At 37.3% G+C, this 16,554-nt stretch overlaps 1 protein-coding gene across 1 annotated transcript; it reads right to left on the reverse strand.

Annotated features, from left to right (window-relative positions):
* Positions 1–465: 465 nt before the first annotated feature.
* Positions 466–12,062, reverse strand: myh7l (myosin heavy chain 7-like). Its single transcript, XM_016476023.1, has 38 exons — positions 12,034–12,062; positions 11,869–11,955; positions 11,572–11,779; positions 10,923–11,066; positions 10,681–10,837; positions 10,534–10,561; positions 10,006–10,111; positions 9,807–9,899; positions 9,654–9,717; positions 9,438–9,536; positions 9,238–9,341; positions 8,990–9,128; positions 8,064–8,182; positions 7,832–7,981; positions 7,555–7,725; positions 7,165–7,451; positions 6,857–6,941; positions 6,574–6,779; positions 6,346–6,469; positions 6,123–6,259; positions 5,752–6,007; positions 5,417–5,659; positions 5,156–5,332; positions 4,933–5,078; positions 4,755–4,845; positions 4,272–4,661; positions 3,985–4,111; positions 3,776–3,894; positions 3,481–3,677; positions 3,116–3,299; positions 2,573–2,738; positions 2,361–2,485; positions 1,976–2,284; positions 1,676–1,879; positions 1,289–1,585; positions 1,091–1,195; positions 907–1,002; positions 466–806 (listed from the first exon to the last, which is right to left on the reverse strand). The coding sequence occupies exons 3-38, from the start codon at positions 11,770–11,772 to the stop codon at positions 630–632; spliced, it is 5,823 nt and encodes a 1,940-aa protein (XP_016331509.1). The 5' UTR covers positions 11,773–11,779; positions 11,869–11,955; positions 12,034–12,062; the 3' UTR covers positions 466–629.
* Positions 12,063–16,554: the final 4,492 nt, after the last annotated feature.

Consider the following 16,554-nt stretch of genomic DNA (forward strand, 5'->3'; position numbering starts at 1 on the left):
AATAGAATATACAAATACAAGGGGATACAAATGTTTATTTGTTTTTTTTTTGTTTGTTTTGTATAATGTGTGGTCAAATTAATAAAACATTACATATATGTAGATATGAAATACATAAAATTAAATTCTCAGAAGAGTGCTTGGTTTTGATTATAACAGTATGTGATGTGGTAACTTAAAGCAGCACAATAATCTCCATATACACACAAGACAACAGATTAGATGCAGTGACTTTATTTCATGAAAGTGAGGGGAAACAATAGTGGACAGAGAGAAAGGCAAGCAAGGGAAGGTGATTTCAGAAGATTTCCAGGAGACTTCATTCTTCATCAAACCCTTTCTGTGAGAGAAAATGTTGACAAGGAAAAGGTAGGCTCCATTAGTTACTAAGGAAAGGTATTATAAACTATTTAATTCTCCTTTAATAAACCAAATACATTGATGACATAACCTGTACTCAAAGATTTGTGCCCAGTCAGAGGCTCTCTAGAATGAGATTGTCCCTCCCTGTAATAAATATCTACCACTGACTAGAAAGTAGCAAATCATGGTGCCTGTCATACATATTGGCTATTAAAAGAGTGGGATATGTCCCATGCAAACTGAAATCAAGCAACTTTATGAGCTTTTTAACATTTTAATGAATGATTAATTAATTGTGTCCACTGTACCTTTGGCCCCACATCACGACTTTTGGCACGTAGTTTGTTCACTTGAGATTCAGCAATATCAGCTCTTTCCTCTGCTTCATCTAGTTCATGCTGCAGCTTACGGAATTTGCCAAGGTGAATGTTTGCCTGTTCTTCCTATTACAGGAGGCAATCATGACACATAAGACATCTATACTTTGGATAACACCATCCACAGCAACTCTCTAGTACACCTCTGAATTTCAAGAGCACTTACAGCTTCCTCTGCAGCTCTTTTGTAAGCTTTGACTTTTAGTTGCAGCTTGTCGACCAAATCCTGAAGACGGGCTATGTTTTTGCGGTCCTCTTCAGTCTAGGTTCATACAACTAAAGATTAATTTGGTGTACATTATTTACTCTGATCTTTATTAGACATATACACTTAAATCATCTAATCCCACCTGATACGTAAATTCCTTGATGCGGCGTTCATATTTACGGATTCCTTTAATAGATTCACTGCTTTTCTTCTGTTCAGCTTCAACTTCACATTCCAGCTCTCTTACCTAGGAGTGATACAGTAGAAGTGCATTAGTCATTGTTTTATTTATGTTGTCTTAAATGAGCAAGAAGTGGACTATAATTATCAGTGAACTCACCCTAGCCTCCAGTTTCTGGACTTGTTTCTTGCCTCCCTTCATAGCAATTTGTTCTGCTTCATCCAGGCGGTGCTGCAGGTCCTTAATGGTCTGCTCCATGTTCTTCTTCATACGCTCCAGGTGAGCACTTGTGTCCTGCTCCTTCTTCAACTCCTCAGCCATCATGGCAGCATCAGTGATGGCCTTCTTAGCCTTTTCCTCTGCGTTCCTGCATTCTTGCACTGCCTCTTCCACCTCACTCTGAAGTTGGGATGTGTCAGTCTCCAGCTTCTTCTTCTGGTTTATGAGACTGGTGTTCTATATATGAAATTTTGTAAATTTGTGTTACAATGACCGTTTATCATATAACCTTACAACAAATATCCATAAAGACCCTTAATGATTTACCTGAGAATGCAGAAGCTGTACTCTCTCAGTGACATCCAGCAGCTCTTGCTCAGAAAGTTTGCGTCCACGCTCCGTTTGTTCCAGAACTGCCCTAAGCTCCTCCAGTTCAGCCTGAAGCAAGGTATTACGTCTCTCCACAATGGCAGTGTTCTCCTTCAGATCATCATTGGCTCGAAGAGAGTCGTCCAGCTGAAGCTGGGAGTCCTACAACATTTTCCATATAAATAAAGTCAGGTTTATATATATATAAATATATAGACACACAAAGCGAATTATGAAATAGTAACACATTTGTTTTACCTTTAGATGGGCCTGAATAGACTTGAGTTGTTTTTGAGCCTCGGCTGCCTGTCTGTTAGCCTGACTCAGCTGGATCTCCATTTCATTTAGATCTCCTTCCATCTTCTTCTTTATCCGGAGAGCTTCATTCCTGCTACGAGTTTCAGACTCCAAAGCACTTTGCAAGGTGTCTATGGTCCTCTGTAGGTTTCTCTTTGATTGCTCCATTTCCTCATCTTTCTCAGTCAGCTTGTGCTCAATATCAGCCTTTATTTGGTTAAATTCTAGCTGGGCCCTCAGGATTTTACCCTCCTCATGCTCCAGAGAGCCCTGTAATAAACAGAATAAGCTTACTCATGTCATCATTGCACTTAATTTCATATCATTTTTTTGGCCACCCTCCTACCTCAGCTTCTTCCAGAGCAGCTTGTATCTCAGCCTTTTCTTGTTCCAGTTGCTTACGAATCTTCTCCAACTCATGGATTGTCTTCCCACTCTCACCAAGCTGTTCAGTCAGGTCAGAGATCTCCTCTATAGGAAAAATAACATTACCATTTGGACATTACCATACATAATTGTAATTTTGTGCAAGTATGTACAAAATAGCAGTGAAGAAACCTTGCAGAATCTTGTTCTCTCTCTTCATGGTCTCCAAGTGATCCAGAGATTCCTCATAGGAGTTCTTCAGCTTGAACAGTTCTGTGCTTAAAGATCTGGCTTCCTTCTGAGAGCTCTCCAATTCACACTGAGACTCCTCATACTTCTGCTTCCATTCAGATAAGACCTGAAAAGAACATTTTCTTAAATTACATTTTTATTATGAATGTTTTTTTAATAATAGTCAAATAATATATACATATATTTTTTTTAATTAATGAAAATGAATGGTGAGGGTGACAAAAGGCATTCATAGGTCCCATACATCCATTTGTTTTATTTCATAATTCTGATGATTTTACTACTCATCTAAAAAGTGGAAAAGAGTAATAATAAATAATATGTAAGTATGTGCAAACTTTTGACTGGTATAATATATGTTTCTGAAATATCTTTCTCTCTCTATACAGAAGAATTCATTCGTAATTGAATTCTCATGAATTCAAAATAATTCAATTATCAGTCTTGTCTAAATGTTGTCTTAGTCTCTTGTTTAAATACTACCTTGTCAAAGTTTCTTTGTTTCTTGTCTAAAGATGCAGCAGCAGTGTTGGCTCTCTCCACATCCACCATCAAATCTTCAATTTCATTCTGAAGTCTGTGTTTAGTCTTTTCAAGGGAAGAGCATTTAGCATTTACTGCCTCCACGGCCTCCTCAGCCTCTTGCAAACGCTGAGCCAGTTTCTTCCTGCATGGAAGTAATTAAAAGAACAGACTATTGAAAATTAGCAGATAAAATGAGCTGAGCCTTCACTTCTTTGTATAGATTGGCGTAAGTAGGATGGGGCAGTCAATGCTGGGTCTTTTTGAGTGGGTCCCAATATTCAGTACATTCATGTCCATAGAGATATAATGGTTTCCTATCTTACTTGGCTTCCTCCAGCTCCTCAGTCCTCTGGATGGCATCAGTTTCATACTTTGTTCTCCACTGAGCCACCTCAGTATTTGCTTTAGACATGCTTCTCTGTAGCTCTGCTTTGGCCTCCTGCTCCTCCTCAAACTGCTCTCTGAGCAGATCTGTGTCATGCCGAGCTGACTGCAGTGCATGGGCGAGAGCATTCTTCGCCTGGAAAAGATTTGTTTGATTACTTTGTTATATAAGATTACAAATTATAAGTACAAGCAGTAGTAGAAATATAGGAGATGTGGACAAATATATGTTACCTTCATTTCCTCATCTAACTGCCTTTTCAGGTCTTCCAGTTGTTGACTAAAGGAGTTCTTACCCCTTGTCAGCTGAGAGATTAATGATTCCTTTTCTTCTAACCGCCTTGCATATTCATCTAATGTATTGAAAGAAACAGGCAAAAAAAAAAAAACAGTTATCATACAATTGTCACCCTTTTATAGTTACAACAAAATTATTCAATTACCATTTTCTGCCTGGAGCTTTGCCTTCTGGGTTGTAAAGTCATTGAGGGACCTTTGATTTTCCTCACACTTGTTTCGGAATTCATTGAGTTGATCTTCCAGAGTTCTGTTAACTTTCTCCATGTTGGTCTATTTAGATAAATTGCATTAGTATAGACATAAGACATAAGGTTTAAAAAAAAAAAACATAATTAAAGACTCTTATGCTAATGACACGTTTAAAGGCTGAATGGAATCTTGCCATCTTTCCCCCCCCACCAAAAAAGGAAGAGAAACCTTGTTTTTTCACCTTGGACTTGACAATCTGCTCCATGCTGGAGACCACATCATCCAGCTCGAGTCTGAGTTCACTTTTTTCCTTTTCCAGTTTTTGTTTGACTCTCTGCAGATTGTCTATCTGCTCTCCCAAATCTGCCACACTGTCGGCTTGTTTCTTCCTCAGTGTGGCAGCAGTGGCCTCGTGCTGCAGAGTGGCCTCTTCAAGGTCTCTGCGAAGTTTCTGAAACTCTGCCTCTCGTTTCTTATTCATCTCAATCTGAGCAGATGTAGCTCCTCCAGCCTCCTCCAGTCTCTCACTGATCTCCTCCAGCTCTCTGGCTAAATCTGCTCTCTGTTTCTCCACCTTGGCTCTGGCAGCTCTTTCTGCCTCAAGCTCTTCCTCCAGCTCCTCAACTCGAGCCTAGCACAAAGCAGAAGTTGAGGGTTTTTTTCTCCAAAATGCACAGTGCATTGATCAACAGAACAGATTCAATCATATGGTCATATAAAGTACCTGCAGCTCCTTGAGTTTCTTTTGTAGTTGGATAATTATGTTTTGGTCGTCGTCAATTTTACTGTTGAGCTGACTGATTTCAAAGTCTTTTCTGAAAATGAAATTATGGCCTTTAAATCATTAGGATATTAAAACATTTAAAACAACAATAATATACTAATAAAGTAGTTGGTCTTACTTCTTCAGTCGTTCTTCCAGCTGCTGTTTGTCATTCTCTAGGTCCATTAGGCTCTCCTGGGTTAACTTCAGATCTCCTTCAAGTTTCCTCTTGGCTCTTTCTAGATCCATTCGGATTTTCTTTTCTTGCTCTAGAGATCCCTCAAGCTAACAGATTTAACAAATGCTGAAACAAATATGCTACAACAACAAAATAATACTTAATAATAATAATAATTACTCACATCATCCACTTGCTGCTCTAGCTTAGCTTTTGCCTTGGTGAGGGTGTTGACTTTGTCCTCCTCACTTTGCAGGTCATCCAGTGTCTGCTGATGAGCTTCCTGCAAGGCTTTCTTCTCCTTGGTTAGTTTGGCAATGATATCATCTAAAGCTGCCATTTCCTCTGTCAGGTTCTTCACCTGTGTATATGAAGCTAATATTAGTTAAAACTTTTATGAGAGATGGGCATTCCTTTTCACAGTTAATTGCTGTTTGTATTAAACCTTGTTCTCAGTAGCATGCTTCTCTTTCTCCACTTTAGCCAGAGTCAGCTCCAGATCATCAATATCTTTCTTCAGCTCTGAGCACTCATCCTCCAGCTTTCTCTTCTTAGCTGTGAGCTCTGCATTCATCTCCTCCTCATCCTCAAGTCGCTCTGTGAGTTCTTTGGTTTTAGCCTCCATCTGAATCTTATTTTTGATCAGACCTTCACACCTCTCTTCAGCATCACAGAGATTATCTTGTTCCTGTTTGCATTGAAAATATTCAAAAGACTCATGCAAACTATACATATTACTGTTTATTCCAATCCTTTATACATGAAGTTTTACAAACATACCGCCTGCACTTGCAGTTGGAGGTCATTCTTTTCTTGAAGAAGAGTAACCATTTTTTCCTCAAGTTCTTTTCTACGAGCCTCAGACTTTGCATAGGCTTCCTTGAGCTTCAAGAACTCCTCTTTCATATTGGCCATTTCCTTTTCTGCTTCAGCAGATCTCAGTAATGGTTTAATTTTAAAGAAGAGTTTCATCCAGGGCCAATTCTTGACACTCATGAATGCACGTACATTCCACTGAATCACAAGCAAGGCATCCCTTTTTTATTTGCGGAGAATGCATAAAAATACAATCAAACAACATTTAAAATTCAACAGCACATATAAACACACATTGCTAGTTTAAGTAAAGTAATGTATGGGATAATTGTTACCTGCGTTCTACCATCTTTTGGTATTCAACCCTTGAAAGAAGACCTCGAGACCTAGCTTGAATTCCAGTGATTATTTTTGATAGACGCTCATCTCTCATCTCCTCCAATTGGCCAAGAAGACCAGCCTTAAAAAATACCTAAAATAATAACAGACATTATGTTCACAACCTTTTTATTTTACAGCATTTTGCATACTCCCAGAAGGTGGCCTTACAAGACTTACCTTAGTGTGTCCAAACCTGTACTGCTGGTGGTCTATCTCAAGAGAACCCAGCAGTTTCTCTGCTCCTTTCTTGCTGTCTATGAACTGTCCCTCAGGGATAGCTGCAGGGTTTAAGATCCGATATCTGCAGAATCACAGAATGAAGTATTTTAAAAGTAAACAATTTTTGCAGTAACTTCTGGTCTTTTTTCTTTCTTTCTTTCTTTCTTTCTTTCTTTCTTTTGGTACCTCTGTTTGAAATCTCCATACAGGATTCTATTGGGGAAGCCTTTTCTACAAATTCTGATGCCCTCCAGTACACCGTTACAGCGCAGTTGATGCATGACCAAAGGGTTCTCCATCACTCCAGGAGTCTTTGTCTCATTGGGGATGATGCACCGTACAAAGTGAGGATGAGTTGATCTCAGGTTTGTCATTAGCTTGTTGAGATTCTCCTGTAAGCAAACACTTGTTGGCAAATTTGACTAGGAAAGAACAAATAGTTTTTAGGTATCGGCAGCCTTTGATATACCCTGTGAAGTGCAGACACTGTCTGGAATGATGACCCTTTCTTCTTCTTTTCTTTTTTCCCACTTGTGCCATCAGCCATTACTGGACAAAATATAAATCAAAGGTTTGAGTTTTGTAAATTCTCAAAAAATTTACAATTGTAAATTGTAAAGAGTTCCTTGACACAGTATTGACACTATTGCTTTATAGCTTGATTTTGACATATCACATGACCTCACATTACTTTAAATTAGATGGCACTTCAAATTGATAGTGTAATTTTTTTGTAAAGACATTACAAGCACACCTGAATCTGCACTTGCATAGTTGGCAAAAAGATAAGACAACAACTTCAGTGCGGACTTCTGGTACAATCCAACCACAGTTTCATTGAGTGGGTCCTTATTCTTCACTAGCCAGTTGTTGATGTTGTAGTCCACTATACCAGCATAGTGAACCAGGGCAAAGTGAGCCTCTGGCTTGCCCTTCAGAAGCCTGGGTTTCTGGAAGTTGCTTGATTTCCCAAGGTGATTATCATAAAGCTTTGCTTTAAATGTTGCATCACTAGCTTTGGGAAACATGCACTCCTCTTCAAGGATGGACATGATGCCCATTGGCTGAAGGAATCAGGAATATGGAGGAATGGTGAAGTCAAAGAAATGCATATATAATTTAATTGAAATGCTTGTTGTAAAACTTGTTGTAGTCATTTTTGCTTACTTTCTCAATGAGATCGATGCAGGCCTGCAAATCCATACCGAAGTCAATGAACACCCATTCAATCCCTTCTTTCTTGTACTCCTCTTGTTCCAGCACAAACATGTGATGGTTGAAAAACTGTTGCAGTTTCTCATTGGTAAAGTTGATGCAGAGTTGCTCAAAGGTGTTGAACTGTAAATTAATTTGTAAAAGCATCAGTTTTATGTTTGAAAAATATAGATACTTGAAATGCTGAAGAGTAATTTATTGTGTGTTAAGCTGAGCATTCAGTTCTCACTTCAAAGATCTCAAAGCCAGCAATGTCCAGCACTCCAATAAAGTATTGTCGAGGCTGCTTTGTCTCTAGAGACTGATTGATTCTCATCACCATCCAGAGGAACATTTTCTCATACACTGCTTTTGATAAGGCACCAACAGCATAGTTTACCTGAAATAATCAACGCATAAAAGTTTTGTTTGATTGCTTTTTCATTCTCTCATTGTTGTCAGCTGGAATTATGACTACTGACCTGCTGGACATTTTGTCCCTTGGTTACCCACTCATTTCCAACTTTGACCCTTGGATGACATAGACCCTTGATGAGGTCAGCAGAATTCAGACCCATTAGATATGCTGCTTTGTCAGTATCTGTAAATCAAGATTCCTTACATAAAGCATGACTGCTATTCACACACTGTAAAAAATGACAGTGAGTTTAACGGTAAAAGACTGTAAAAATGTAAAAAAAAAACCTGTTAAATGATTAACTGTCAATTCCCCTACTATATATGGTGAAAAACTGTATTGGACATTACATGTAATTTTACGGTAGTATACCGTTTTTGGAAGTGAAAAAGACTGTATAATTTACAGTGAATAACCGTAAATTGACATTCCCAGAATTCCCTGCGTTACATTTCAAATTTGATGTTTTTTGTTGAAATAACTGTTTCTTCTTAGTTTTTTTCTTATGCGTTTTGTATATTAGGGTTGTATGTTACACCTAATGTTGTTAAATGAATGTTTATTGCATTATTTCAGTTTCATGTTTGTTACCATGATGGTGTTTAGTGTTTGTGTGAATGACACTGTGCACCTTCTATATATGTTGTTATTTAAAAGCTGCTTGTAATGGGCTTTGGTTCATCATGTGACTTTCTCATCACCACCTGCATTTGGTGGTTATCAGTGTATTACAAAGGTACAAAACCGATTTCAGTACTTCAATAGGTTGATATTAACATTATATCAGTTAATGAAATAATGGTATTTAACTCTAAATTTAAGTTAAAACCGTAAAACCTAAAATGTTGCTACTGTATTTTTTTACAGTAAAATTCCAGCAACCACAGCTGACAGTTTTTTCCCGTAAATTTTATGGAATTTTTTTTTACAGTGCATGCTATTCATGACATTTTAATTTATTGCATTTTGCTGTAAGCTTTCATTCCTTACCTTCAGTTCCATCAGCTTCTGCTTGTTCCTCTCGCTGCTTCTGCTTGAACTTCATGTTGCCGTAGTGCATAATGGCTCCAGTCAGCTTATACACAGAGTTCTTTTCATCTTGTGTAAAGCCCAATATATCAAAGGCACTCTGTGAAAGTAGAACACTTGGGTATTTGACTGACTTAAAGCATGACATTACTATTATGGGGCCAAATATCATCATGGTTTTTAACCAAATCTAATGACAATATACTCACATCGGTTGCCAATAACTCCTCAGTATCATCAATGGAAAGAACTGTGGTCTCTCCCTGAGAGATGAATGCGTAGTCATAGGGGTTTGCTGTCACTAGTAACATCTCTGTTTATACAGTTTCAGTAGAAGTGAGAGAGTAAAAGATTACAAGTCTATCTATGTTTTGAATTGATTGAGTATGAGGTTGCTTAATTTGCTCACCAAGGATCTCAGGTTTTTTGTTGGATAAGATTTGATAGAAGATGTGATAGTCTCTCTCAGCCTTTAACTGAAAGGTCACACGGGACTTCTCCAGGAGATCTATACAGATAGAAAGAACGTAGTATTTTAATGTAGAAGTAGTACACATTAATATATCATTTACATTTTCACTTAATAAAAAATAAGATTGTTTGTGAAAAGATAGCAAAGACATACATGTTTCAATGTCAGCAGATGCCAGTTTCCCCCTTGTATCAAAGTGAATTCGAATAAATTTTCCCTATAAAAATATGTAGAAGAGCCATCTTACACCATGTTGCATAAAATTGACTATGCTCTGCTATTTTGATTTAGTGCACATTCACTTACAAATCTTGAGGAGTTGTCATTTCTGATGGTCTTAGCATTACCAAAAGCCTCCAAGGCAGGGTTAGCCTGGATGATTTGATCCTCCAGGCTTCCCTAGATGAGAAGATCAAACCACAAAACAAGGTGAAACATATTTAAAACAGTTTGCATTAAAAGCTTTGTCAACAGATCTATATTTGTCCCTTCATTAAAGTGGAACCTTGTTCTGAGCAGATAGGTCCTTCTTCCCCCCACTTGCTGCAATGCTGGCAAAGTACTGAATGACTCTTTTAGTGTTCACAGTCTTCCCAGCTCCAGACTCTCCACTAAAGTCATAAAAACAGTATTATCATGAGAAATGGATGACATGACCACAATGTCCATATCTCAGCGTCCTGAATGATTGCGTGTTCTGAATTTGCAGGGTGTAGAGGTCCATTTTATTTTTCACAAATCCTTTGTGATATAGTAAACACTTTTAGAGTCCACTTTCATTGTATGGACAAAAGAAGCCTAGACGTTCTACAAGATGTCTTTGTAGAAGTAGTAGCCATATGGGTTTTAGTGACAAGTAGATGAGTAAATTACACAATTTTCATTTTTGAGTAAACTATCCCTTTAATAAATTGCCAAAAGATTACTGTATCTATGCAAAGTTACTCATATAAACAGAAGTACAAAGACTTCTTTGTACTCTAACAAAAGTAGTAATATAGTGTTTTTGTATGCTCTGTGTTTTGTCACTTACGTGATAAGAATAGACTGGTTTTCTCTGTCTGTACAAGGACAGAATAACAGAAATATAGATGTTTGGTTTTGGTTTTATTGGTGCTTATTTCAAGATTTGTGTATTTTATCATTTTTGTTTGGTTTTGGTTATTTTTGTGAGTATCACCTGCCAACATGTACTGGTAGGCGTTATCAGAGATGGAATAGATATGCGGAGGAGCTTCACTCCTCTTCTTCCCTCTATAGGCTACAACCACCTCCTTATTGTACACCGGCAGCCACTTGTAAGGGTTGACAGTGACACAGAACAGCCCGGAGTAGGTCTGTATAACAGGAAAGGTAGTAGAATTTTCAAATAAAAGTAAAGGTTTGGTTTCAAAGAAGCAGCTGAGACTCCTGTATACTCACATAGATCATCCATGCTGCATAGCGTTCTTTGAGGTTATACAGCACAGCTGGCTCATGGAGAAAAGTCAGCATGGCCATGTCTTCAATTTTATCAAATTTGGGAGGATTCTGTTGCAGAATTTCACTCTCTTTGACAGTGACATTCTGTACAAATAAAGGAAAATTGAAAACCCCAAGAGAACTGGAAGAGGACTGTGAAATTGTGATGGAAATATCAATGGCAAATTTAATTAAATTAAAATGTATATTTTTGAAAACATAAATGTATAAAATTATACATTTGATCTTTGATAATGTTTTTTTTTCTTCAAATAACATGATGATGATGTGGGTTTAGCCAACAACAAGGTTTGTCAAAAAATTTGGTTTAGATGATTCTTTACTTAACTGTACAATGTTCAGCATAAATATTGTTCATCTGTTCAATGCCTATTTTGAGAACTTGAGAATTGAAGACTCCTTAAAAATGCAACCATATATTATATGTTTTATATATCTATGTAAAAGGAGTTCATATCAGCAATGATCTCGGATCATATCGCAATATCAAAATTATGTAGTGGCTGATCAAACATTCACAGAAGCTTTGGTGTTTACTTTTTTCACAAGTTCATAACAGATGGAAAATTGTGTTCGTTTTTCCACTGACCTTCCCTCCCTGTGTCTCCACAGTGACTTTGTCACCCTCTCGATTTATGACGGTGGCTTTAACAAACTCCTCCACTGGATCCATCACAAAGCATTCCTTCTTTAAGTCGAAGAGTTTAGTTTGTGCCTCTAGACGCTCCTTATCAGACTTCCGCAGGTAAGGGGCTGCGGCCCCAAAAACTGCCATTTCAGCATCACCCATAGTTAACCTTCAATTGTAAAAAAACAAGAACTTGTTAGAATGCAGTTTAAGTCATTTTCAATCTTAACAAATGCTTGCATCATCAACATAAATTACCACGGTTATTGACAGACAGCAGATGCTAATGGAGGCTCCAGGTGTTTGTGATTCCACCTAAAATACAGAGAAAAATATACCCAGAAACTATATGTAATGATAAATATAACATCAAAACATTACAGCAATAGCACAATACACATAGTTCTAGGAAAGAACGCTCACACGAAAACCCACTAGGACCGATGGACAGTATGGCGAGATTCAGCACAATAGCAGAGATGGGATTTATAACCTCGATTGCCCTAACCCTATAAGGCCAAGGACAGGTGACCTGCGAGCCCCCCTCCTGGCGTAAGCACATCAAACACACTAAAACAAGCCAATCTTTAGGTGCCCTGGCACTTAGACGAGCACCATTGTGAGAGTTCGGGCTGATGGCCAGGAATGCTGAATATCTTTCATGTGAGTCACAGGAATACATATTCTCCATCCCTGATTCTTTGGCCCTTCACCTATCACTCACACATTTATTTATCTAGGCCCCTCGCTTATCTGTAGTTTTCAGTGGTCCAGACCAGAACACTGTGTTTCAAAGGTGTAGGGGTCTGGCCTTTCTTCAGGGCAGCGTCCACTTTGCTGATACTGCGGTTAAATCAAGCCAAGTGCTTTAGTCCTTTAGTTTCCATCCCTCCCCTCTTGTGCCCCACCCTGTCAGCTGCACAGGCCCAGCATCAGCTTTAGACTGCCGTACTCCAGAGAACTCAAGCTCACGTGGACACATTCAAGCGCACAGCAAACTATCCAAGGTCACATTTGCAGTGCAATGGAGCAAAAGCTATAATATGCCAAATTACTTAACATTTTATGGTACTACACAGCAGGACTGTGCAAAATTATTTTCATTATATGAGATAAAAGATAAAGTGAATTGGCCACACAGGAAGTTAATTTAGAATGACATCTAATATCTTTTTTGTGTGTTCTGCAGAAAAAAAGTCAGTCATACAGATTTTGAACGAAAAGAGGGTGAGTAAATGATGACACTATACATAGTCATAATACTTCTCAAGACATTTATAATGTTACAAAAGATATCTATTTCAAATGAGTGCTTTTTTAAACTTTCTATTAATCAAAGAATCCTGAAAATGAAATCAAGCAGCACAACTGTTTTCAACATTTATAACATTATGAAATGTTACATGAGCACCAAATCAGCATATTAAAATCATTTCTAAAGGATCATGTGACACTGAAAACTGGAGTAAAATTCAGCTTCGTTATCAAAGGAATGAATTACATTTAAAAAAAATAATAGAAAAGAGTTTTATACATTTTTTTTATAATATTTCACAATATTGTTTTACTGTACTTCTGATCAAATATGATAAATGCCCTGGTGATCATAAGATACTTTAAAACAACAACAACAACAACAAATCTTACTCCAAACTTTTTTGAATGATAAAGCAATCACCCAGTTTCTTTAAGATGGTCTAAGATTCTGTTTTTGACTTGACAAAATTCAGCATCCTATAGCAATAACATCGCCTTTGCATTGTTTTGTACTGATACTGGAAAAGATGTGAATTTTGAAATAGAAAAGCTTTATCAGAGGCTATGGTATAGCATCCAGGGATATGGTGGCAGGCAGGGGTGCTGATGATTCTTGTTAGCAGAGATTATCAGGAGACGTCACTATTGCAGCAGATTCCCAGCCAACTTGGTATGTTCACCAGAGACACTTTTCAACACCTTGTCATGTTCCTGTCACTGCAGAGCAGAGGTAATGACGTTTATTATGGCTAAACTCAGCAAACTGGGGGTTGGATCTGTCAACTGTGATTATATTTTATATACAGATATTTAACCAATACTGGACATCCCTCTGAACTGACTCTTAAGCAGGTAATGTTTTAATATTCATCTTTAAACATTTAAAAACTGAATAACCTTTACAATAAGGTTAAAGCATTTTTAAACCTTTTTGTATGTTTTTTTAATTTTCTATAATTTATGAATATACTTGTTAGTTTCAATGTTATAAATGTATTAGTATATGTAGAAATTAAAATATTAAGATATTAAATATAATACATCACTATAGTCAAGTCAAGTCACCTTTATTTGTATAGCACTTTATACAATACTAATTGTGTCAAAGCAGCTTTACAGTGTCAAACAGGAAAATAGTTTGTCGATAATGAAAGAGAACAATAGTAAACAATCAGTTTATCAGCTAAAGTCAGTTCATTGATGAAATAGTAATTAATATATAGTAATTAATAAATCATTATAAAACGTAATGCTGTAAAATTATTGTTCATTATTAGTTATATTAAATTAGTATATCTAATGTTAATCTATTCAACCTTAAGTTTTACTCAAACGAGATAGAAAAAAGAGGCCTACCTATGTTTTCTTAAAAGGAGTCATAACATGCAAGCACATCTATCATTCTGGCTTCAACAAGAGACAGCTGTGATAAAAGTAGTTATTTAAAAGGTTTCTGACAGCATTAAGCAGGGGATAACTAGGTGCTAGATGTAACATACATTTGGTGGCTATTAGCCATAGGAGTATTCTGCATTCTTCATTCCTGAGAGGTCTCACAGTCACACCATTCCTTGAACAGCACACAGACACAATAGACTACTAATATATGGCTGTCGAACAGTACTAATATTTATTTCGAAACAAAAAGTAACAGGATAACAGGTTGTCATAACAATGTTATGTTAAAGCGCTTGAATAGTGTGAATGTCAAAAGAAATACATCAAGTAATGAAAAGTGGCATCTGAGGTCAAGAACTTTTAGCGGTGAGGTAGACACACCAAATATATACTCAATTTGTTACTCTTTTAAACATATACTAATATACGTTACATATAGCCTACTAATATAATAGAAGTGACCTTAGTGCAACCCAGATTTATTTAGCTTTGATTCAGGATTGTCAATACTATTTTTTAATGAACCAAATTAAAACATCTCTTTAATATGATCCTTTCATCTCGAAAGTTTAGTATTTGAGGCAATGCCTTTAAGTGCCTCGTGACTGATTGTATGATGCTGGGCATGATGCATGTCATTCCGTCTATATCATCTCTGTACTGGATGGATTTAGCAGTTAATTCAGCCCAGTGGCGGGACGAAGCACACCCAGTCGTGCAGCTGCCCTGGATGTCAATCAAAGCTTTAGCAGAGGATTAATGATAAGTGCCAGAGATGACTGTGCTCTTCAGTCAAGAGAGCAGACAGCACATTTTATCTGGGTATCTTAAGGAACTATTAAAAGGATAGTTGCAGTTATGAAGCAAAATGGCCTCCAGTCATCCAGTTAACGATATAAGCCTGGAGATTTGCAACGTAAATAGTGATCAACTGTGGAGCATTTACTATGAAAACAGGCCAATTAGAACTATTATTGTAATGATGCAAATGTTGCCTGAGTATTGATTATAAAAATTCACAGGCTAAGAATATGATACAAAGGCAATGAAGGTAAAATTCATTTTTAATGTGTCTATAATTGGTAATTTATGAGCATTAGAATTTTTGATTAGTTGTTTCATACCGTAGAGCCACAGGATGTTTTAAAGGTACTATTGTGTGGCTATTTAAAAACATAAAGACAGCTGATAAACCGCAGACATGCTTTGCATTCTATGAGAATGACACTGTGACTCCAGTCATTCCCAAGAGCCCATTTTAAGTCAGTGCACGCCTGGGGTGTATTCCTATAGGAATTATTATTTGTACATAGCATTTCCAGCCTTAGAACAGTCTGAAAAAAAAGAATAATAAATCAGTTTAAACCATGAAATAATGATTATATTTAGGATTTAGTGTTTTTCTAGCTCATTATAACCTTTTGGTTTATATATCTCGGTGTAACCCAAAAGAAATAAGGCATGCAGTTAAATGCAGAAAGTAAATTCATTTGATAAATTATCCTATTGAAACAAACATATCCTATAACTTTTCTTGAAAGACATTCTGCTTTTATAAAGTGCAATTTTACAAATTTAACAGGATCCCCATGAAACCTCAATTCAAGCACCAGGGGGAGTCACTGGATAAGATACCATTTGAAGAGAGCTATTTTTTTAAACGTCTTTGAAGCGCCCCCTTTTGGTAAACAGCCGTACCCACTGAACACAAGCTTTATAATGAGATGGTCCTCACTGCAGAACACAAGATCCAGGGGGCGAGGTTGGATCCAGATCCAACTCCTCCCACCATATACCTAAACCTACCCGTCTCCACCCCTGATCCCTAAACCCACCCATCTCCACCCCTAAACCTACCATCTCCATGCCCTAGATGTGGATCCAACCCTGCCCTCTGGATCTTTGTTCTGCAGTGAGGGGCTACTGTGTATAATGGGTAGCCATGACTCAGTGAGCACAGCTTCACTGCAGTAAATCTGTCATACAAAAAAGTGTGTGTGTGTGTGTGTACCTGGTATTTATCACGTTATGGGGACCAAATGTCCCCACAAGGATAGTAATACTAGTAAATTTTGACCTTGTGGGGACATTTTTGAGGTCCCCATGAGGAAACAAGCTTATACATCATACAGAATTAGTTTTTTTGAGAAAGTAAAAATGCACAAAGTTTCCTGTAAGGGGTAGGTTTAGGTGTAGGGTTGGTGTAGGGCAATAGAATATAGTTTGTACAGTATAAAAACCATTACGCCTATGGAATGTCCCCATAAAACATGGAAACACAACATGTGT

Source organism: Sinocyclocheilus anshuiensis, unplaced genomic scaffold (assembly GCF_001515605.1).
Source record: "Sinocyclocheilus anshuiensis isolate Anshui unplaced genomic scaffold, SAMN03320099.WGS_v1.1 scaffold821, whole genome shotgun sequence".
Lineage (NCBI taxonomy): Eukaryota > Metazoa > Chordata > Actinopteri > Cypriniformes > Cyprinidae > Sinocyclocheilus > Sinocyclocheilus anshuiensis.